Here is a 23,771-nt window from a genome sequence, read left to right as displayed (position 1 = left end):
TACGGAGCCACCACGGTGGAATTGTGTAGAATTGTGTACTGTGCTTGAGAGAAAGAATGCCCCTCCATACATACTTTTGCTTTCCTTCCTAGTGTGCCTTTTCCTGTCAGCCTACCCTCATACCGAGATTCAGGAACACCAATCGGCTTAAGGTCAGGAAGAAAGTCCACACAAAACTCAATGACCTCCTCTGTTCCATAGCCCTTGGAGATGCTTCCTTCTGGCCTAGCACGGTTACGGATGACAGGCTTCCCCTGGGGTTCTGCCTTGCCATTGAAATGCTTGCCTTTTTTCTTTAAGGGATGCTTGGGTGGAAGAAAACGACGATTGTACGGGTACACATTCTTCCTACATTTGTCCAGATATATACTTTCTGCCTGATCCAAACAGTGCGTGCATGCATTGTATCCCTTGTTTGATTGTCCTGGAATGTTACTAAGAGCAGGTCAATCATTGATGGTTACGGAAAGCAACGCTCGAAGGTCAAATTCCTCTTGTTTGTGCTCGTCCCACACACGTACACCTGGTTTGGCCCACAGCTGTAAAAGTTCATCAACTAATGGCCTTAGGTACACATCAATATCGTTCCCGGGTTGCTTTGGACCTTGGATAAGCACTGGCATCATAATGAACTTCTGCTTCATGCACAACCAAGGAGGAAGGTTGTAGATACATAGAGTAACGGGCCAGGTGCTGTGACTGCAACTCTGCTCCTCAAAAGGATTCATGCCATCTGTACTCATACCTAACCATAAGTTCCTTGCGTCAGCTGCAAATCTCGGAAACTCTCTCTTGATTTTTCTCCACTGCCGACCATCAGCGGTGTGCCTCAACTTATCGTCTTTCATACGATCTTCCATGTGCCATCGCAACAACTTCTCATGATCTTTATTTCTGAACATACGTTTCAACCGTGGTATTATAGGAGCATACCACATCACCTTGGCAGGAACCCTCTTCCTGGGTGGCTCGCCCTCAATATCACCAGGGTCATCTTTTCTGATCTTATACTGCAATGCAGTGCATACCGGGCATTTATCCATATTCTCGTACTTCTCACCGCGGTAGAGGATGCAGTCATTAGGGCATGCATGTATCTTCTGCATGTCTAATCCTAGAGGGCAGACAAGCTTCTTTGCTTCGTACGTGCTGGCGGGCAATTCGTTCTTTCTTGGAAGCATCTTCTTCATTAGTACCAGCAACTTTTCGAATGACGAGTCAGTCACACCGGTCTCTGCCTTCCACTTCAGCAATTGCAGTGTGCTACCCAGCTTCTTCTGGCCATCTTCACAAGTTGGGTACAACAATTTGTTGTGGTCCTGTAACATCTGCTCGAACTGCAACCTCTCCTTTTCTGTGTCGCAACCTCGCCGTGCATCAGAAATGACCCGGCCAAGATCATCAGCGGGCTCATCTGGTTCCCGTTCTTCATCCTGATCTTCTTCTTCATTGTCTTCCATTGCGGTATCAGCATACTCAGGAAACATAGATCGGTAGTTGTCATCATCGTTCTCTTCTTCTTCATCGTCGTCTTCCATCATAACCCCTCTTTCTCCGTGCTTGGTCCAAACATTATAGCCCGACATAAAACCGGACCGAAGCAGGTGGCTCTGAATGACTCTTGAGGAAGTGTAATCCTTCTCATTCCGACATTCAACACATGGACAAAACATATAGCCACCACCATGCTTGTTCGCATCGGCTGCATCTCGAAAAGAATGCACGCCTTCTCTGTAAGCGGCTGTGCGTCGATCACCGTACATCCATGGATGGCTCATTTGCGTGATACGACAGTATATCAAATACAATCACGATCCTAAAAATTAGTACCGCACGGTCTAAACGAGGAAATATAGTTGCTAACCTTTTAGAATAAGTAGAAATAAAGAGGAAGAGGTTTAAGCGTGGCTCAGGCATCTCATATCGTAGTTGTGTTCGGTGAACTAAAGCGGCATCGCTCTAACACACATTTCAACAAACACCTCTAGTGCATCAAAAAATGGAGAGCTAGCACACACCCACACTCTTCCATCCAAGAAAAATGCAAGGAAGACGGGAGAGGCGGACTGTGCTATATATAGGCAGAGGACTTTAGTCCCGGTTTGAGACATAAATCGGGACTAAAGGTGGCGCACATGCGGGCTGCACACCGCGTAGCCCTTTAGTCCCGGTTTGGGACACAAACCGGGACTAAAGGCTCCTTACGGGCCGGGACTAAAGCCTCGAGGGAGGCATTGCGATTTGGGGCGACGTGGCCGGGCCTTTAGTCACGGCCCAGAGGCAGGCCGGGACTAAAGGGTCCAGGCCAAAGGCCCGTTTTCCACTAGTGTAAGAGCATCTCCAACACTAGCACATGAGATGTTTTACTTGTTGTTTTAGGCATGAGTTAAGGAACTTGAATTTCGAGGCTCATAATTTAGCGAAGCATGCTCTATCACTTAGGGTTGGCCGTCGTGTGTGGTTAGGCAATCCGGATGATCTTCGAAGACCCCGACGGCCTAACATATGTATTTGTTTTAAAGCTGTGGCTTTATATAAATATAAATAATAATAAACTCAGCCTCGGGCTGAACCGTTAAGTCTGGTATGATGTCTCGTTCATAACATTCAATAAGCCAGAGGGTTTAATCGCAAAGATCTGTTAATCCGTGGGTTAAAAAAAAATGCAGGAACTTATTTGTGATTATGAGAAAACACAAGGGCTGAAGTGAAAACAACCAAAGAGATAAGGCTCCCTTCTTTTTCTCTTCGGAGTGGTTCCTGATGTGGATTTCTCCCATAACCGCCGCGACCACGGCGCCTCACGGCCGGCGACGGCCAGTCGAGGACGGGAGGCGACTCGACGCGGCGTATAGGAGAGGAGAGACGGCGCGGTCATGGCGCGAGCGGGCGAGGGCGAGCGCAGCCAAGGCGCGCCTGCGGACGACGAGGCCACGACGCAGGCGGGCGAGGGCGAGCGCAGCCATCAGGCGGTCGCGGACGGTGAGGCCATGACGCACGCGGCCACGGCCTGACGCTATCGGCCACGGTGTGGGCGGGCGGGGCCAGCCACGACCTGGTGCGGCCGGCCGCGTCTACGGCTTGGCGCGTGTGTGCGTCCGGGCGTTGAGGCCTGCCGCGTGCATTCTTCATTGATGCGTTTGATCCTTTTTGCATGTTCCTCCTGAATCGGGTTTGCTCTGGATCAAGTTCGCTCTGTAGAATTTCGCTGATTAACGCAGGTGCCTCGCCTAGCGACGTGACCAAGGAATCACTGCAGAGGGCTTGCCGAGGCTAGTGGCCTCGAGTGCTAGCGATCTGCCCCAGATGCAAGACGGGGACCGCTTCCTCCGTCTGGGGGCGTCGCTGCGGGTCGCCGCTGCTGCTCTTCCGTGTCGCTGCATGAGGCTGACGGTGGCTTTACGGAGAGCGTGCTGATAACGCGTGGAAGTAAAACGAGAGAGAAGGGAACAAATGACGGGACAGTTACTTTCATTGATGAATTTGAGGGTATATATACCTGGTACAAAAGCGGTTACAAAGAGGCAGTTGCTACAAGTAGCAACCGACATAGCAGGGATTAACCCTTTAATTAATCTAATTAATTTATTCCTAACAGTTTTCTCAGTCGAATAAGGCCTAGGCGCTCCCATTTCGCAAAACATAAAATGGCAGGGGGCGCGACAAAGGTCCTTCCATGCCAGCGTGGCATCTCATCTGGTTCCATGGGCTGCCGGGAACACGTTGCAGACTTTGCAGTCAGCACGAACACACGTACGCACGACAATTATTTGTTCAAGATATATTCGCGTGGAAAGGAAGGACACCAACGTGCCAGTAGTAGGTAAAAAACAATCGAAGTTTTTTACTGACTGGCCTGATGATTGAGCAACACTGCTCCCACAAAAACCAGATTGTGCAGCGCTAAAAAGTACAAACAAATACGTAAAATTCTCACGGGGGAGGATAAGTGGATAACATACAGTAGTACTGGTATACGAGCATCACAGACAGCATGATGGCGCGCTCATGGTTTTGTCCAAGCACACATGCATGCATGCCATCACTCGTCCACACGCCACGCAGCTCGCCCGAGTAAAACTCCCACGTACGCATACGGTACACCAACAGTCATACGATACAATGAAGGCGGTGCATAGCACGGCACGGCCACGGGCATCCCACCATAGACCATACCGACGACGGACGGAATCACGAAAGCGCATGGCCGTATTTCTCGCCGGCCGGCGGGCGGGCGCCTGCCTTTCATTCGAATTTCGAAACCAGACATGGCGCCGGCGCATCGGAACTTCAACAGCACTGCTTCTATCTATTCTACCAGCGGGTGGCCGGCCGGGCGAAAGCGAAAGCGAAAGCCAAAAGGCCCGGCTGCAACGAGATTAAAGAGCAGTACGTACGTGAAAGCTGCATCCGATGGATGGATCGGGGTTATAGTTCGCCGCTCGCTCACCGACCAGACCGGCGGCGTCAGCCACCGGCGGGGCCGGGGGAGGACCAGGGGAACGAGAAGGGATGGCACAACTTGCGATGGAAGCAAAGGGGGGCGGAAGCGGACAGCCGTGCTCCATCCATTGCCTACCAACATGCCACAGCCGTGCGCCGCTTTTGGTCTCCCCGCGCTCGCCCCCACCCTCTCGTCCAATCGCCCTTCCTTCAGATATCGCCGTATCTTCCCGCCGTGATCACGGCCGTCCGCTCTCTCTGCTCCTCACCCCGGAGTCAAAATTGACAAATTTAACCCAGAAGCAAGAGGATTTCATAAACTGAACTACGTTTAAAAAAAATCACTCAACTGACCCTTTTATGTGATGCCTGACACTTAGGCGTCACACTATACTATGACGCCTAAGCCGCACCCGCGTGCACGCTTGGTTCTGGCCCCACCGCACCCGTGACAGTGTGACGCCTAAGCCGCATGCGTCACACTGCCACTTAAATCTGTGGCTATTCCCGTCACCGTCAACAGCGTGCACCGGGTGCTCGGCATCCCCGAACCGCGGCCACGACGTCGTGTACGGGCTGGACAACGAGAGCATCGCCTCCGTGCTGGACAAGCACGGCGTCCATGACGAGCTTGGAGAAGTCCATCAAGCTGATGAAGTCAGCGGACGAGCACTTCCTCCGGACTTTTCATAATGCTCGTGCTCTCGTGGTCAGCATTCGTTGTGGAGCAGCTCGAGAAGGGCGTTTCTTCCCTTGGCAAGAAGAACAGCGCAGGGGGCTGCCTTTTCTATCTCGTGGTCAGCATTCTGCACCATGATTCATGAAAGAAAGGAATATGAATGATTGCTACAGATTTATTTTATCTGCAAACTAAATTTAGTTTAACATATTTTATTCTATTTTGCAAAATACAGATTCTTTACCTAGACTCGCTCGATGTCCGTGGCATGGAAATACCTGATGCACACCGGGAGTATGTGCGTGGGACAGGAAGCTGATCGATAAAGTCATCGAGATGGACATGAAGAACAATGGTTCTTTCAGAAAATGCTTTGTTAGTTTCTTTTCCTGTAATTTTTTTCCCCTGTAATAACAAATCTTTTTTGTAACTGTTATGATCATCCTCTGCATCTGTCTCATATGATTATATGCAATTAAAAAGGGAAGCACCTCGTCAGATCAATTCCACGGGTCCTGTTTAGAGACGTCTCGGCAATAGCCAGTAGGCGGCCAAAAATTTAAGTGGCAGTGCGACGTCTGCGGCTTAGGCGTCACACTACCGGGAGATGTGGTGGGGTCGAACGCCAGCGTGGACGGGGGTGTGGCGCCTACGGCTTAGGCGTCACACAGTGTAGTGTGGCGCCTATGGCTTAGACGTCACACAATATAGTGCGTCGTCTAAGTGTCGGACGTCACACAAAAGGATCAGCTGAAGGAAAAAATTTCAGACAAAGTTTAGTTTACGAATTTTTTGTGTCCAGGGATCAAATTTGTCGATTTGGCCCACCCCGGACGACACAATCATAGCTGGCAATCAATCGCAGTAGTAGTAGATCCAACATTTACCGCGATCAATTACAGCAGTACTCCTGCAAGACTGCAAGCAGGTCTGCAATTGGTCTTTTTGTAGATTGGGATCGCAGAGATCATGCGCCCGGATTTTGTACTTGAATGCAGCAAATAATCCGGATTTGCACCAGCAACTTATTAAGCAATTGTACTACTAGTGGTGAAATCACATTTTTACCATGCTCTGGCATGGCCGGCGCTGTGAAGCAGAGAGTACTGCACCGAAGCCCGAACAGTGGCAGGTAGCAGGGGCAGGGGAGGGAGGAAGGAAGAAAGAAAATGAAAAAGGGCGAGGCCCCTCCCAACTGTCCACGGTGCTTTCCCATCAGAGCTCGGCCACGGCACGGAGCCGGCCAGGCCTGCGCCATCAATGGCTAAAACCAGCAATAATCACGCATCTCCCAACGGAGAAGAAACGCTCGACTGTGTACATCTTCTTTTCTTCACCCTCCCCTCGGCGCCATTATTTGGTCTCCCTCCCGCCACTCCATAAATACCCGCCCCGCTCTCTCCCACTCCCCAACTTCAACCCCCCACACCACTCCCCAGCGCCTCCGCCGTCCAATCGCCTTCTCGCCGCCACCTGCTCTCTCACCGCGAGCACGCGCGTTCGCCCGGAGCGACGATGGCCGCCGCAATGCCGCCGCTCGCCCTCCTCGCGGCGCTGCTGCTGCTGTCGTCCCCCGCCGCGGCGCGCGTGCCCGGCGTGTACACCGGCGGCGACTGGCAGAGCGCGCACGCCACCTTCTACGGCGGCAGCGACGCCTCCGGCACCATGGGTACGCTTTCCGCTCCGGATACGCCGGCGATGACGTCCACTAAAACCGATCTGATCTGTGCGTTGTTGATGATGGTGTGGGGTGGCAGGCGGGGCGTGCGGGTACGGGAACCTGTACAGCCAGGGGTACGGGGTGAATAACGCGGCGCTGAGCACGGCGCTGTTCAACGAGGGGCAGAGCTGCGGCGCGTGCTTCGAGATCCGGTGCGTGAACCAGCCGGGCTGGGCGTGGTGCCTCCCGGGGAAGCCGTCCATCGTCGTCACCGCCACCAACTTCTGCCCGCCCAACTACGCGCTCCCCTCCGACGACGGCGGCTGGTGCAACCCTCCCCGCCCCCACTTCGACCTCGCCATGCCCATGTTCCTCCACATGGCCCAGTACCGCGCCGGCATCGTCCCCGTCTCCTACCGCCGGTAACCCCGACCTCGCTCCCAAATCTCCTGCCAACTTTCCTTCTTCTTATCCTCTCGCTTGCCTAATTTTTTTACTGCTCCGGCGTCCATAGTCAATGGGATGCTGTTTCTTGGTGGTCATAGTATAGTAAAAAAAAAACATTCGTCTTGGTTGAATCCATTTTTCTGTTCTTTTTTTTTTTTCGGCCAATGGGAGGGACTGCGCTCCTCTGTACCCGGCGCAGAACAACGATTCCTTTTTCCTCGCGTCTTTTAAGACGCGGTGCTCTCGTCCTGCACCGTCCACAGGAAAAAGAGAAAGAAATCCGGACGGGTTCCGTCAATTAATTTCTCTTTATTTATCCTCGCCGTCATGTCCACCGTACTATCATGGGAATAATAATAAAAAAACTTAATGGATAATATCGACATTCATTCATTGCTAAATATTATCCTGTACTGTAGAAATTGATACGGTACCATGGGCTGTTTCTTTTTCGTCCAAAAAATAAAAATTGAGGTAGATATCGGTGACACGTAGTACGTGGAATAGTATAGAGGAGGCACGGCATGGCGATAAATCCCCATAAATCTCGGTGCTTCTAGCAGCAGTAGCAGCAGCAGAGCATGAAATATTTCGTTTCTGAATGTATACGGCCGGGAGGGGATAGCGATGAACATGGGGCTGCGAATGTGCACCGGGACCGGACGCATGCATTGCCATAATAAAAGCGGAACGTGGTAGTATGATCGGAGTAGTACCAGTAGCGAAGATCGCACCACGACGGCCGGCCAGCCGCCATTACTCCCGTTCGTGGCGTGGTGCTACCTGCTACGAGTAAAAGCGGCCTTGGAACGAAGCTGGAAACGGCGCTCCCCGGCCCGGCGGCGTCATGTGCTTTCGACGTCTCTTTCGTCTCCGTCTCCGTCTCAATCAAAGTGGGCACACTGTTTTCGTCACGTTTAGCCTTTAATATTCATTCAGGAGCAGTAGTTGGTTTGTGCATCTGTGTGTCTCTGTGTGCTGTGCTGTGCTGATGGCTTGGCTAACGTGTGTGTTGCAGGGTGGCGTGCCGGAAGTCGGGAGGGGTGCGGTTCACGATAAACGGGTTCAGGTACTTCAACCTGGTGCTGATCACAAACGTGGCGGGGGCGGGGGACCTGGTGCGGGCCAGCGTGAAGGGGTCCAGCACCGGGTGGATGCCCATGTCGCGCAACTGGGGCCAGAACTGGCAGTCCAACGCCATCCTCGTCGGCCAGACGCTCTCCTTCCGCGTCACCGCTAGCGACCGCCGCACCTCCACCTCCTGGAACGCCGCCCCCAACAACTGGCGCTTCGGACAGACCTTCGAGGGCAAGAACTTCAGGGTCTGATCCCATCATCTTCTTCTCCGGCAACGGCCGCCCGCCCGCCTTACATATATAAACGACTGCTACTACTACTACATATACTAGCGACTAGTGAGTGAGTGAGTGAGTAATTACAAGGTTGGTGTGTTGTTTTTCCCGTCCTTGGTGGTGCGTGGCCTGTGAATGCAGATGCAAGGTGCAAGCAGGTTCATACTTACTACGTACTACTACTAGTACTGGTAGCAAAAGTCTAGTCTTAATTAGAAGGGTGAAGTGGGGAGAGTGGTGGCTGAAGTGGCTGCAAAGCTGCGGCTGAAAGATGGGAGCCCGCAGCTGCTGCTTCTCCGGTGTCCTTCCCGTGCCGTGTCATCTTTGTCTCCATGGCACGCTGCTGTTACCACTACTCTACTCTACTACGAGTATTTATCAATCAATCAATTAATCAATCATGGACCTGATTTATATATGTTCTATCAGCTATGTGCAATCGCCTCTCTATTCTAGTATGTGCTTGTGCATCAGCGTGTAAGTTTCAATCGAGCAAATCTGCACCGCCGTGGCCATCAGTCTTGCCGGCTCCTCTTGGAGAGTGCAGACGCTGAATCTGATCGCTGAAAACGCGTGGAGAAATCGTATGAAAGCGGAGCAGAAAAGCGAGGGCGCGCTTTAGGAACTCGGAGTGACGCTGCTTTTGTTCGGACGCTTGCGGGAATGGCGCCAAGGACGAGCCATGGCGCGGCACCGACCATGCATGCCGTTTTCACCATCGGCATCATGGGTTTGCACCGTCCTCGTGCTGCCACTTGCCGTTGCCTGTCTGACCTGATGTCGTCGCCGGGAAAGGCAGAAGCAAGCTTGCAGATCGTCGCCGGGCCCGAGTCAAACAGACGATGACAGCGTCGCTGTCACCGGTGATATCGGCTGACGCCCGGCAGGATCACATACGCATACGCCACACATGTGTCAAGGTCAAAACGCACGGCGGCAGCCACTGGGGGACGCCACTCGGATATGCCTTTCATATATAGGAGTAGTTAGATGCAGTGAAGACCACAGAGGCACGAGGCACGACAGTCAGCATGCGACATGACCTCCAGTGTCAAAGAATTCAATGCCACAAATACATCCGTTTAACCATGCGCACGACATTTTCAGACTACCACCCTCGCTCGATAACAGGTTCAGACTCTGGGTTACAGTGAAACTACACAGGCACGAGGTAGCACAGTGAGAGCCTCTCTGGTAGAACCCTCAAACCTTAAAAATAACCGTTTTTTTACAGTTTTCGTCGACAAAACGACGTAGACTAGAACCCTTAAACCTTTAAACCCGTAAAAAAATTTAGAGGTCGAACCCTCAAACCCCTTCCCAGCATGTAGAAGTGAGGGTTGGGGGGGGGGGGACTGCCCCCAACCCGCACTCATTTTCCCTCCTCGCGCGGGAGGCAGTTGGTTCCCCCGCGCGAGAGGAAATAGCTCGGCCGCATCTCGCCCCGCCGCCGCCCCGCGCTCTGGCCGCCGCCCCGCCGCCCCTCTGCGCTCCGGCCGCCGCCCCTCCGCCCCCCGGCCGTCGACCTGCCGCGCCCCGCGCCCCCGCCGTGGCCTCGTCGACCCGCCGCCCCGCCGCCGCCCCGCGCTCCGACAGCCGCCCCTCCGCGCCCCGCGCCCTCGCCGTGGCCTCGTCGACCCGCCGCCCCGCCGCATCTCGCCCGCCGCCGCCCCGCGCTCCGACAGCCGCCCCTCCGCGCCCCGCGCCCTCGCCGTGGCCTCGTCGACCCGCCGCCCCGCCGCATCTCGCCCCGCCGCCGCCCCGCGCTCCGACAGCCGCCCCTCCGCGACTCCGCGCCCCGGCCACCGCCCCGCCGCGCCCCGGCCGCCGCCCCTCCGCGCCCGCCGCCGTCCGCATCTCGCCTCGCCGCTGCCCCTTCGCCCCGGCCGCCGCCCCTCCGCTCCGGCCGACGCCCCGCCGTCCCCACGCTCCGGCCGTCGTCCTGCCGCCACTCCGCGCCCCGGCCGCCGCCCCACCGTGCCTTGGCCGCCGCCCTCCGCTCACCGGTGAGATTTTTTTTTTACTTTTTTAGTTTTAAATTTTTGCTTCATTGGCACTAATTGTAGCCACTTCGTATGTAGATGGACTCGTTGTCGGATTCCTCAGATTGGTCGTCATCCGACGATTCGGACATTGACGAGTTGTTGCAAGACGACGACGTCGAGATGATGAGCCTCCTCGTCGACGTGCAAGCGTTTGAAGACCGCGTGAAGCTTTTGGATCAGAGGAGAGGGTCGAAGATGGGGCGACTCACCATCTACCGGAACCGCGCTCTCGGTCACGAGCATTTGATGCGAGACTACTTCGCGGAGGTACCTACATACCCTACGAGCATTTGGGACAAAAAACCCTTGATGAACATCATGAAATGTTGTGTGATTCTACACAACATGATCCTAGAGGATGAGAGAGGGTTAAACCTCCCTTGTTTCTATGACAATGTTGGTACCCGTGTGCAAACGGAAAGAAACCCTTCTCGCATACAAGCTTTTCTTGAAGCACATCGTGAGATTGAGGATGGAACCACTCATGGTCGGCTCCGGGATGATCTAGTAGAGCACCACTGGCATTTGGATGGGCGGCGCATTGGCCCATGATGTATCTTTGTTTTACTTTTCTATGTCCTATTTGATTCGAACAATTGTTGTTATTTGCTCAAACATTGTTGTAATGATTTGAATGATTATTGTTTTATTCGGTGTTGTAATAATAACTAGAATGATTATTGTTTTATGTCAAATGTGATTGAATTTGTGATATGTCATATGATGAAATGTGACCAAATGTGTGATATATGAATGACAGTTTTAAGGTTTGGGGTTGGGGCAAAGACTAGAACCCTCAAACCCAACCCTTATAACGGAATACTTATAACGGAATATTCCGTTATAAGGGTTGGGTTTGAGGGTTCTAGTCTTTGTCCCTGTTTTTCAACCGTTAAAAATGTCAAAAATGTGCAATTCTCAACCCTTAAAACTGGTTTTTATTTTAAGGGTTTGAGAGTTCTACTAGAGATGCTCTGAGCATGCTATGGCTCCCGGCCTTGTACCCCTTCTAGAATGGAGACTACGTAATCCATGGTTGGCCTCATATTACCATTGACGTGCAAGCACGCGACAGCAAGGTTGGCAATTTTTTGCACCACGTTGAGTGAGTATTCACCTCTTAGCCTCGGATCAACGGCACGATAGATCCTGCGCTTACTTGTGAGATACGGCCGGGCCCATTCAACAAGACTGCGCTCCGCCTGGGGACGGTTGTGGTCAAGTGCACGACGACCACACAGCATCTCTAGAAGCACTACCCCGAAGCCATATACGTCGCACTTCCAAGTAAGATGGCCTGAATATGGGAAGGTTACTGAATGTTTGTTAATCAAATGCTGAATACGAGCTCTTGGTAATACAAAAGGTAGGCATATGTTCTTTGCCAAGAACACAGCATTGCAACGTTTGTCCAGCCAAGTGCATTCAGCCGAGTTCAAAATGTAAGATGAGCTGAAACTACTGACAGGGTAAATGAATATCTACCACACGCTGAATATGAGCTCTAGGTAAATTTTACAAAATGATTATGTATACTTCTTTTTTACCAAAGGGCAGCTTGCAACATTTGCCAGCAAATTAAATTAAGCATACTTCAAAACATGCCATTTCATGGAACAACTTGTGGTTGAAGGGTAATGTAGTTTGTGTATTCACACCATTGTACATAGTTGACAAAGATATATAAGGCTGGCTTTGCACGTCGTAGTTCCCTCAAAAAAACATACTCCCTCCGTCCCAAAATACTTGTCTTAGGTTTGTCTAGAAATGAATGTATCTAAATACTAAAGTGTGACTAGATACATTCATATCTAAACAAATCGAAGACAAGAATTTTGGAACGGAAGGAGTAGTTGACAAAGAAAAGGTATGCATAAACCATATATTTCATGACAGTATCAGATCGGAATGCATAGCAACTTCAAAGAAAGTAAATGTTGTTCCAAAAAAGGTATCTGCACAGCACCAGATGGAGAGAAGACGAAACAACTTGTGCATTTTTAATTAACTTATGGAGTACCTTACACCGGCTGCTATTAATTAATGCACTAACATTTCACTAACACTCAATTGTTCCAGTCACATGCCAGATGTTTTATATCCAAGACAGGCAAATGTGCAGAATCATGGCTTATAAAACACAAAATTGCAAGTCAAAAGTTACCTGTTGATATATATTTTGGAGCTGCATAACCATATGTTCCCATTACCCTTGTGGTCACATGACTGTCCTCGCCAACAGGACCATCCTTTGCCAATCCAAAATCAGAGAGTTTTGCAGTATAATCCTGGGCAGTACAATATGCATTCATTTCAGTAGACGGATCAAATGATCACAGAGGTTAACTATGCATTCATTTCAGTAGACGGATCAAATGACCACAGAGGTTAACTATGCTATATTGACGATTCACTTTCACTTACTGTGTCAAGGAGAATATGGGATGTCTTAAAATCCCTATAAATAACGTTAGCCTCCGCACTGTGAAGGTAGGCTAGTCCTTTTGCAGCTCCAAGTGAAACCTTCATCCTTAGGTTCCATGAAAGAGGTTGTAAGTGCGAGCCTCCTACATCAGTCATTCATACGGAGTATATAGCAAGTTATAACTGGAACATACTAGAGTTTTACAGCGATGTCATATGTGAAACGAATAAATGCTCCTAGGACAGCGGTAGAGCACCAAGTCCAAGTTTAACTTACTCCTGAAAAGACGATTGTTCAAGCTCCTGAGTGGCATGCACTCGTACACAAGCAGTCGATCCTCATTCTCTAAGCAGTACCCGATTAACTTCACAAGGTTGGGATGGAAAAGCCGACCTAGGTAATTAATTTCGGCCTATAAATGGACACATAAAAATATCCAAGTGTTTTGATCAACACTTATGAAGCTGTGTGTAAATGAATGCAGATACTACTACATCACATAAAGGACAGGTGCGAACCATGGGGCTTCTAAAGTTGCAAATAAGGAATTCAGATACATCACGTCACTATGGCGATATTCGAAGATGAACTTCAAATAAACATGATATCCACAATAGTAGCAGTGTGATAGTTGAATAGTTTCTTTGACTTCTTTTGTTTGTTGGCTTTCTTTTCTGCTTTTGTTTGTTGGCTGTAAGTTTGACGTCATTTGGACGTTTTCTTGTGATACAAAATGATGTACACTTGGGTATGTATTTGAGACAAAGAAAAACATGATAACAAGGACAGCAGAAAGAAATGGAATGACATATATGCTCACCAACCACTCTCTGTGCCCTAGAGAGCCCTCCTGGTTAAGTCTTAATTTTCATAGCAACAGGTATTCCTGTACCAGGTTTGCAAGCTGACAACCTATGCTCATCAAGCCATCCTTTATAGACAGGTCCAAACCCTCCTTCGCCGAGCACACTGTCAGGACCAAAATTCCTCGTGGCCAACCTGAGTTCCTTATAACTGAAGACCTTGACATTAACTGACTGCAGGATCATGCATTCAGTCTTCGTACTTGGAGGCATGGAAGCCAAATTAGTTCGACTGCTGCTGAGCTTTATCCATCAATATACTACTCCCTCCGTCCCAGAATGTAAAGAAACAGAAGGAAAAAAGAAACAAGCAGATTGTTTGCTCTTGAATAAAAAGTATATACTACTCCCTCCGTCCCAGAATGTAAGATCATTTTCTTACATTTTGTGACGGAGGGCACAACAATTAATAATTAATGCATACTGATATGCATGAGGGAGCCACGTCCATCAATATATATTTCCATTGAAGGAAGGAAGAGTGAACTCAACTTCAGTTACAACAACCAAAACCCGTCCTACTATGCACGTACAGGGTTCTGCATCATGGCCGAAACAACACTCAACTGCGGCAAAATTCCTTAATTATGCATACTCATCAGATCCCTAGCCTCTTGGTGCCACACTCTGAGCAGAACTTGGATGTCGCCCTTAGATACGGCGAACCACATTCGTCACAAAACTTCGCAGGCCTGCTTGGCTGAAATACAAACAAAATATTGCCATCAAGGCACTTGGAAGTTAGTTATAAAAATAACAAAGGTATTGCAGACATGCGATGGAAGTAGATTGATGCTATTTGTTCAGTTTTTTTTATTTTTTGACCCGGCTATTTGTTCAGTTTTTGAAAGAATGTGGTGCTAAAAGACGGCATGACTTGAAATTAATTAGTGCACCATGGAAGATTGCTTGCAGTGCTTTACCATTATCGACGGAAGTACTAAGCTATATGTATTTCCTATGTAACTTTAACGGATACCAAATGAAGATCACTCACAAGAATATTCAAGCGTCCTCCAGGGTGACTGTGTCCAGCTTGCATGGAAGATAGATGCGGAGATAAATAAGACTGGTGCTGCTGTGGGTTATCTGACAGGTGTGATGACGATGCGCATGGATGGATGGTAGGGAACTGAGAAGCATGTTGGTTTTGCTGAATGGCGCCATGCTCTCCTTGATCGAGAAAGTGCAAGTAAGGTTGACTTTCTATCTGTTCAATGTGTCGCTTCGATGATAACTCATGTTGGTTTTGCATCTGGAAGAGAACAAGCCATTAGTGGCGACCAACTGAAGAGATCGATGAACCAGGAAAAAAAATCTCATTTAACAAAGCATAAGGGCACAAGAAGTCACTGTGAATTTGGATTACCTCGAATGGTGGACGAAACTCTGAAGAACAAACCAACGGAGAAGTCTCATCCTCTGACAAAACCTGGACAAATCAAGAGGAACAAATTCAACAAATAATCCAATTGTTCTGGCTACATTCTTAAATTCTTAGAATCTAGTATGCACTTACTGATGTGCCAGGAATGTCAAATACTGGCTGTGGTGTACGCCTGTACTTGTGCCGGGCTGAATAGAATTTGTAATCTCTTGATGAAATGGCCACCTCATTTCGACCAGTTAATCTTTTGAACCTTCACATTTAAAAAAAATAAGACTTCGAAATAGATAAATCATGGCATATCACAGGGCACCGGGAGTCAAAGTAGCAAGTGAGGATAGAAAAAAGCTTTTGCCTGGAATTATAATTAATGTAATTAACCAAAGATTTGATTATATTAGTGAACTTCCGAAGTTCTGTATTCATATTTCATCCTATATTGAAAGGAACCGGACAGGAATACAGTCAATTTCTTACATTTACCTTCAGCAAGGAAACACCTTTGCAGATTGGTACAATTAAGTCATATTGAGGCAAACATACTGGTGCATATAAAATACTCAAAGTTCGCCTTCCACAAAATTGTCTACCAGCCAAAAAACATATGATTTGTTCCAAGGAAATGCCAACAAAGGAACGGAGTCTGTCATTCAAGAATATGCATTATTTGGCTTCTGAAAAAGGTAACTTTATCCAGACCACTTACGAGAGAGGATGGTTTATAGTAAGAAATATTAGAAAGCAATGTATCTCTTTCAAGTGCATATTTAATACAGACTCTGTAAGTTCAAAACAAGGAAGGGTTTCTAGAAAGCAATGTATCTCTTTCAAGTGCATATTTAATACAGACTCCGTAAGTTCAAAACAAGGAAGGGTTTCACATTTAAAGGAAAAGATTTTTTATAATTGGGCCACCAATTCAAGAATATGCATTGTTTTGGCTTATGAAAACAGTAACTTTATCCACACCATTTACCAGAGAGCATCGTTTATAGTAAGAAATGTTATCAAGCAACTTATCAATTTCAAGTGCATATTTTACTACGTACAAGAAAGGGTTACTCAGAACTGGGTTCCTAAAAGCATAGTTTTGTCAAAGGAAAGGATTTTTAGAATTCGGCCACCAATCGAATAACAGAAAGACAACTCATAGGAAAGTTCAAGTACAAGAAATTTCCTATAATGCCCCCAATATAGAACAAGTGAACAACCAACACATGCATGAGGAAGGAAATATAGCGTGAATCAGAGAAAATACCATTCCGCATCCTGCATTCTCATATTATTTGGCCTCTCTATGATCACCAAACCATTGATTACAACAAAACGGATCCGCTTTTCTTCCTGTACTACAAGTTCAGGAAACTTTGTCTTTGTTGCATTAGAAGTAGCCAGCTCCCTCCTCCTGAAGCTACAATTTCCTGTAGTATAACATCAAAGGAGACTCGGATGAGAAGAACAGATAACCAGAGTGGGCGCGACCAAATACAAATTGCTGTTCTAATCATCATACCTTTCTTGGGAAACTTTTGAGTCAGTTTCCTGTACAAGCCGCCGGCAGCTTCAAGAGCTACCCCCATCGTTTTCTCACGGGATCCAATCCAGGAAGCAAGACGTGCATCGACGTCGCTCACCAAGGACTCATACAAGTTCGCTATGTACATCAAGGGCAAAGCAAACCTCGGGTCGCCTTCGTATCGTACCTCTTGTTGCTTTCTTTTGTTTATTCTATTGCTGGCCAGGATAGAGTCATACAGAGAGGGCTCTGCCACCTCAATAGCATTTTGACCGATAAAATGGTCAATGATGATGTCCAGGAACCTAGACCGTGCCATTTCGATAGGTACAACATCTGTAATGAAGAGGGGAATCAGGCACAGAGAAAGCACTAACAGCAGACAGAACTGGATGAATTCTGAAGAGTTGTACCTTTTGGTGTTAGGATATTAATATGACTAGGAGGCCTGCTGCTGTTCTCAAGAGCCGAGTGTTCGTCATCAACTCTGACACCGTGGAGGCTTAAAGAGCTGCTGTATGATCCATGCAAGCAATCCTAGCAGATAAAGTGACGGTTAACACTCAAAGTGGTGACATTGTTGTGGTAGAATGTCTTTATAGATGATACATGCTATTCTGGACCACTAAAAGGAAATGCATCCCAATTTTGACCAATCCAAGTAAATGCCAAATAGTCTATCTGAAAAAAAAAATACACGGAACATTTTTATTGCGCAAAACCGCACATTCCTACCTCCCCATTTTTTGCTAGTCAAAGTAAATGCCTAATGGTGTACCTTGAAAAAAAAAGTATTCTTATTGCACAAACACTTCCCTGCCTCGCCCATTCCATAAAATTTGTGGCACGGAAATCTTGTAAGTGTTATGCATTTAACATTGCATCCTGGTCTTATTGAAATATCTAATAAACATGGCAAATCATAACAGGAGGAGTGGTCACTTAGTCAGTTATAGAGAGGTTGTAACACCACAGCCAACAGCAGCTGCTCCAATCAAAACACCGACACAAACACACCAACCGTTAAAGCTGCAAAAAAGCATAGTAAATTATAAAGGCATTCTCTTCCTCCCTAATCAAACCACCGGGCCGATTACCGACTGACATGGAATGGAACTACACTTATTAGAGGTGGAACCAGTCTAGTCTCTGCTCCGGATCAGACTTGCTTTCCCCACAAAAAGGAGCCGTAAATCAAGTGCCGGAAGCAGTGTACGTGGCAAGCAAGACAAGCTTACCATTACTACATGTTCAGCTCTGAAATCAATACCATGCGAACGTTGCTGTTGTTGTAGCCTGCCTTGACACATGATGATACATGCTGTTCCGGAGCACTGAAAGGAAAATGCATCCCGCGTTTGGCCATTCGAAGTAAATGCCCAACAGTGTTACCTTGCGAAAGAAATAAACAGAACAGAGAGGAATTTTACTTGCCATACGCATTAAATTTGACATCCTGGTATTCCACCACGGATTAGAGGTTGATGAAACAGTCTGCTCTGCTCCGGACACGACTTGGTTTCCCCCAACAGATCCATGACCCCATATCCTTCCTCTTTCTCAATCCTCACATCTAAGTTTCAGATCTGGCATTTTATTTGTTTTGGCTTATTAATTCTCCAAACAGGATAAATTCTAATAGTCGAATGTGTTCAACTTTGCTAGGATAATTAATTAATCATGGCCAAAAATAAAAGAAAGCATGTGCAAACAATGCATTCTTTTTTTCAGAAGAAAGGAAGAGTTGAAGCCTCAGAACAGAATAACTTGGTGGATGAACAAGAAGACTCAGTAGAAGAAATTCGAGTTCCGATGTCGACACCACCACCTCAGGTTCAGACTGAGAGTGGGAGAGGCAATGATGATTCTGCTGCTGTTTTGGTAGTAGAAAGGGAACCTGGTATCCGGTGCCAAATTCGGGATTATCCTCCTAATAATCAAGAACAAGCGCGTACAGCATACATGAAGCATGTGGCGTATCATTTTAAAATGGACGAGTATCCTCCTGATGATGCAGCAGTCTATCCAAGTAGGTTTCAGTATCATTGGTTTAAGGACTTCCCTTGGTTAGAATATTCGCCAGAGAAAGATGCAGTTTATTGTTTTCCATGCTTTTTATTTTGTAAGAAGCCACTTTGGAAGAAAGGGTCCGATGTGTTTACAGTGCAAGGTTTCAGAAAATGGAAGAGAGTTAATAATGGACAGAAACGTGCTTTCTTAACTCACATGGGAAAGGATAGTAAATCTGCTCATAGTTATGCTGTGAAATGCCATGATAATTTCAAGAATAAGCCATGTCAAATAGAGCAGTTAGTGGTGAAGCAAACCGAAGAGGATATCAAGAAGAATAGGTTGCGACTTGGAGTAACAATTGATGCACTACGGTGGTTAGCATTCCAAGCTTGCCCCTTCCGAGGACATGATGAAAGTCTTGATTCGAGAAACCAAGGCAATTTTCTTGAAATGGTTAAATTGGTAGCTTCTTATGATGAGGAAATTGGTGCAGTTGTATTGGGTAATGCTCCTGGGAATGCAAAGTATACCTCACGTGCATTTACTGCAATGAAACTTGTGAAGACAAGGCTTCGGAATAAAATGGAAGATGAATTTCTAAGGGATTGCTTGGTAATTTATATTGAAAGGGAGATTGCAGTTGGAATATCAGCAGATGCAGTTATAGATGAGTTGGATGAATCACCTCGTCTAGTGTCATTTAGTTGAAACAAGTTAGTTCCTCTATATTTCAGTTTTTTTCTTTTAATATTTGTGTACAGAAGTGTTGCCATGCTAAGTCGGCCCCGGTCATACATTCTTCCTGGCTCCACCACTGGTCCGGTGTGAGCAGTTTAGGAAAGAGAGGGATGGAGGGAGGGGGGCGTGAGGTTACCACGGAGTTGGAGTTGGAGTCGCCGCCGCCGACGAGGCTGTCCTCCTCGGTGATGGCCTCGGGGTCGACGTTGACGCCGCCGTCGCCGAGGAACACCGCCTCGGCCCCATCGCCGGAGGAGTAGCGCGGCACACTGGCGGCCCGCATCGCCGGCGGCCGAAACCCTAGCTAGCCGGGTTTAGAGCCTGCCGCCCGGCGGCCGCACCGGCATGGCGACGGGGTGTGGCTGGTTTCCCCTAAAAGAGCATCCTTTTTCGGACGCTCGCCTGCTGCTAGGGTACGCTCCAGCTGGGAACGGAGCGTGGGGCGGCGCCGCCGGGTTCGCTTGGGGTTTGGTGGAGTGGGGCAAGTCAAGGGGTTCAGTTGGTGGACTTCAGAAAGAAAACACTTGGTCAGTAGAGAGTAGCAGAGGATTGGTCTGCTCTGCTTCACTAAAATACTGCTGGCAGAACATAACACAACATTACAAATTTATAATCCCCAATTCCTCAATGTTCATTCCATTTGATCAGCTGAGAGCTCCTGGCATCTCAAGTTCTCCTCTGTTTTGTATTCATTCATACTCCGCCTGCGGTACAATGGGAACGGAGGAGTACATCATTTTGCAGTTACACACACAAGTGAATGCCCTGATACACAGAGAGGAACAACACGAGCATGCAACTGGGGAGCCCTGCACTAGACTACACGCTGAGCTCGGTCCTGGAGACGAGGATGCCGTCAGCATCGGCATACAGCCACTCGCCGTCGCACATCCTGGCCTGGCGCCGGGGATGGTGACCGGGACGTGCATCTCGCCCACCCCTTTCTTGTCCCACTTCTGAGGCCTCTCCAATCCACTTCATCGGGCGCACCCGTTGATCTCGTCCACGTCCCCGTCCCGGACGCAGCCGTTGATCACAATGCCGGCCTACCCGTTGTTCTGGTCTGGGCCAGCACGTACGTTGTCTTCCGCCCCCCGTAGGTACGGAAGACGGGCTGCAGGGCCCGGAGCTCGCCGCTGGTGATCATGTGCGAGTTTGCGTTGCAGACCTCCGCGGTGGCAGTGGCGGCCGCCATCTTGGCTTCAGGGCAGTTGCACGAGCGCTGTCACCACCTTTTTGAGAGAAGAAACAAGCCTTGTCACCACCTTTTTGAGAGAAGAAACAAGTCTTGTCATTCAATCTGGAAAACAACAACAGGTTCTCCATATATTTGTATACAAATCGTGCACTTGAGCTTATAATAAGGGAATCGTTTCCACGCGCGCGTCGGCCGAACCGACGCGCCGGTCGCCCCTGACGCGCGCGGGCCCTTGCAACATTTTTTTCCATCCGCGCGCTTCTCCGATCAATGGATGCAACATTTTTTTCATCCGCGCGCTTCTCCGGTCAATGGATGCAACATTTTTCGTATAAATATGTTGTAACCTGCGTCATTTTTGCTGTAAGCGTTTTTTACTATATTTTGTCTCGGTAAAAAAAGCTGCATATACGTTTGGTTGCAACTCTAGTTCGTCGATTTTTTTTTGTTACAATCGATGTTTTTTACTTTTTGCTACAACCGTGTTACTTTTTGCTACAACCGGCATCATGTTTTGCTGCAACCGTTCACTAAAAAGTTGCATACACGAATTTTTGTTACAACCGGCGTTTGACTTTTGCTACCACGTACCATCAGCTTCGTCTTTTTTGCTACGATCACGTAGATATATTTTTTGCTATAAATTTTACTGTTTGTTGCAACCGTTGAAAAAATTGCTGCATGACATCGAAATTTTGCTGCATAGGGAGAAAAATGTTGCATGCGGATCCAACGGTGCGGACGACGCGGGGTTGTGGATCCTGCGGCCCGCGCGCGGCCGGCCGAAAATCTGGGCCGGCGCGCCGGCGCAGATCACCCCCCTTATAATAATGCAACAGGGAATACATATTGTTGACTCATACTCCCTCCGTCCCGAAATACTTGTCGCATAAATGGATGTGGATGCATCTAGACCTATTTTCAGTTTTAGACACATTCTTCCGATTCAATAGACCCCACTAACACATTGACGGTTGAGATTGGATGATATCCCTTCATAATAAAGGGTAACACTAGTAGAAAAACTACTTTACGTGAGATACTTTAGTCCCGGCTTGTAAACGGATCGGCACTAATGTGACCATTAGTGCCGGTTCCAACGGCTAAGGGACGGACATCATTAGTCCCGGTTCGTGTTGCACCTCTAGAACCGGTTTGTGACACGAACCGGGACTATAGGGGTGGTGTCAGGCTAGGGACCCATTAGCACTTTAGTCCCGGTTCGTGGCACGAACCGATGCTAGAAGCTCACATTTAGTACCGGTTTGTGACACGAACCGGGACTACAGGGGTGGTGTCAGGCTAGGGCCACATCAGCACTTTAGTCCCGGTTCGTGGCACGAACCGATGCTAGAAGCTCACATTTAGTACCGGTTTGTGTCATGAACCGAGGCTAAAGGTTTTCCTGTATAAACCCTTCGTCCAGCCCGCGTTCGAGCTATCTGTTCTTCCCCTTTCCTCTCCTCTCTATTCTTCTCCAAAGCTCGAGGTTATCCTTCATTTTGCCCAAAATGTGTCAAGATTTGAAGGCCACCCATCCATCCAAGTGATCACAAAAGTTAGCAACTTTGTCCTTTTATCTCTCATTGCTAAATTAGCTCTTGCAAGTATAGTGATTCATGGGTTTTACTTTGGGAGTAATTATATGTGGTAGTTTATTTGATTTATATGTAATCTGAGCTCAAATTAACTCTTTGTTTGCATATGTGGGTGTGGTTTACTTAGTGCTTTCCCGCCCCGTCCTAACCACCGTTGATCGCCCGCACCGTCCCGTCGCCGGCACCACCAGGACCCTGCCCTCGCCCTTCTCCTCTAGGAGCGCACGGACCAACATGTATGTTGTCTTCCAACACCTTGACTGTCACCACAGGGCCCGCGAAGAGGCGCCGCCCCCGTAGGTACGGAAGACGGGTTGCAGGGCCCGGAGCTCGCCGTTGGTGATCATGTGCGAGTTTGCGTCGCTGACCTCCGCGGTGGCCAGTGGCAAGGCCGCCATCTTGGCTTCAGGGCCAGCTGCACGAACGATGTCACCACCTTTTTGAGAGAAGAAACAAGCGTTATCACCGAAAGTGATATTGTGAGCTCAAGTTCAAATGCTCTCGGACTTCAAATAAGACTCGGAGAAAACTTCTTTTTTAGTTTCCTAGAATCCTAGGATAGAGGCATGAGTCTTATTTATAGTGTCTTTAATCAAAGTTTTTGTACGAGGAGGAGTGATGCCCCTAACATTCCAAAAGAGAACATTCATGAAATATCTTTCGTTCTCGGGTGCTTGCCCCTTTTGTTCTTACAGATGAAGTACCATAAGCCTTCAGTATTCAAGTCTACATTAGTATCTATATTTCTAGGAGTTATGAAATCTGAATCAGAACCCACAGTTCTGTCATAGACCATAGCCTCTAAAGCCCTACTGGCTTGGTCCTTCTTAGCTATAAAGTCAACTTATACTCCAACTATGGAAGCAACAAAAAGGAATTCAAGGTTGTTAAACATGGAGAAGGTTGGAATCTTACTAGTATTTTTGCAGAATAGGTTTGTTGTCACCCGCAGTCGTGACACTCACTCTTGGTGCCTGCATTGGCCCCCACTTCCTACCCTTGTTCTGGGGTGGAAGGGGAGGGAAATCATTCTCATATTGTTGTGACTGAGCTTGCATCTAAGTGCTCTTCCTTTGTGCTCCATCCCAGCCTTCTTTGGACACATCCCAGTTGACCTCAGAATCCAGATCATCATCATCCCATCCTTCCATTTCTCTTAGCAGATCAAAGCCATTGGTAACCTCTTCACCAACATTGGAGAGCAAGTCATGAGTCTAAACCCTTAGGAGAGAAGTTGGAGTATCAGGGGTCAGGTCATCTTGGCATTGGCCTTTGTAGGTGTTTTTTGGAGGGTTGCCACCAGCATATCCAGAGTGTGAGCTAGTTTTAGATCTTGTCTTGGAGCTTCTATGAGAACCAGTGCCATCAGTAGACAGGTTGTCACTCTTTTCAGTGTCCATAGACACC

At 48.3% G+C, this 23,771-nt stretch overlaps 2 protein-coding genes and 2 pseudogenes across 3 annotated transcripts; 1 reads left to right on the top strand and 3 right to left on the bottom strand.

Annotated features, from left to right (window-relative positions):
* The first annotated feature begins 6,538 nt into the window (after nucleotides 1-6,538).
* Nucleotides 6,539-8,999, top strand: LOC123453056 (expansin-A7). The gene is made up of 3 exons (XM_045129820.1): nucleotides 6,539-6,791; nucleotides 6,880-7,204; nucleotides 8,248-8,999. Exons 1-3 carry the CDS (start codon nucleotides 6,638-6,640, stop codon nucleotides 8,555-8,557), a joined length of 789 nt encoding a protein of 262 aa, XP_044985755.1. The 5' UTR covers nucleotides 6,539-6,637; the 3' UTR covers nucleotides 8,558-8,999.
* Nucleotides 9,000-13,228: 4,229 nt separating this feature from the next.
* Nucleotides 13,229-14,163, bottom strand: LOC123397321 (annotated as a pseudogene).
* Nucleotides 14,164-14,360: 197 nt separating this feature from the next.
* On the bottom strand, nucleotides 14,361-20,106 carry LOC123453054 (uncharacterized protein At2g02148). Of its 2 annotated transcripts, none has more exons than XM_045129818.1 (8): nucleotides 19,705-20,106; nucleotides 17,231-17,354; nucleotides 16,815-17,153; nucleotides 16,560-16,722; nucleotides 15,434-15,554; nucleotides 15,284-15,346; nucleotides 14,912-15,169; nucleotides 14,361-14,614 (listed from the first exon to the last, which is right to left on the bottom strand). In XM_045129818.1, exons 1-8 carry the CDS (start codon nucleotides 19,849-19,851, stop codon nucleotides 14,513-14,515), a joined length of 1,317 nt encoding a protein of 438 aa, XP_044985753.1. In that variant the 5' UTR covers nucleotides 19,852-20,106; the 3' UTR covers nucleotides 14,361-14,512. The 2 variants fall into 2 exon arrangements, with proteins under 2 accessions (XP_044985753.1, XP_044985754.1); XM_045129819.1 differs by lacking the exon at nucleotides 19,705-20,106 and adding an exon at nucleotides 18,056-18,156.
* A 60-nt stretch (nucleotides 20,107-20,166) lies between these two features.
* On the bottom strand, nucleotides 20,167-22,762 carry LOC123453057 (annotated as a pseudogene).
* Between the last annotated feature and the right edge of the window lie 1,009 nt (nucleotides 22,763-23,771).

The sequence above is a fragment of the Hordeum vulgare genome, chromosome 5H (genome assembly GCF_904849725.1).
Source record: "Hordeum vulgare subsp. vulgare chromosome 5H, MorexV3_pseudomolecules_assembly, whole genome shotgun sequence".
In the NCBI taxonomy this organism is placed as follows: domain Eukaryota; kingdom Viridiplantae; phylum Streptophyta; class Magnoliopsida; order Poales; family Poaceae; genus Hordeum; species Hordeum vulgare.
Note: the sequence above shows the minus strand (reverse complement) of the source record. Positions and strands in the feature narration are given on the sequence as shown.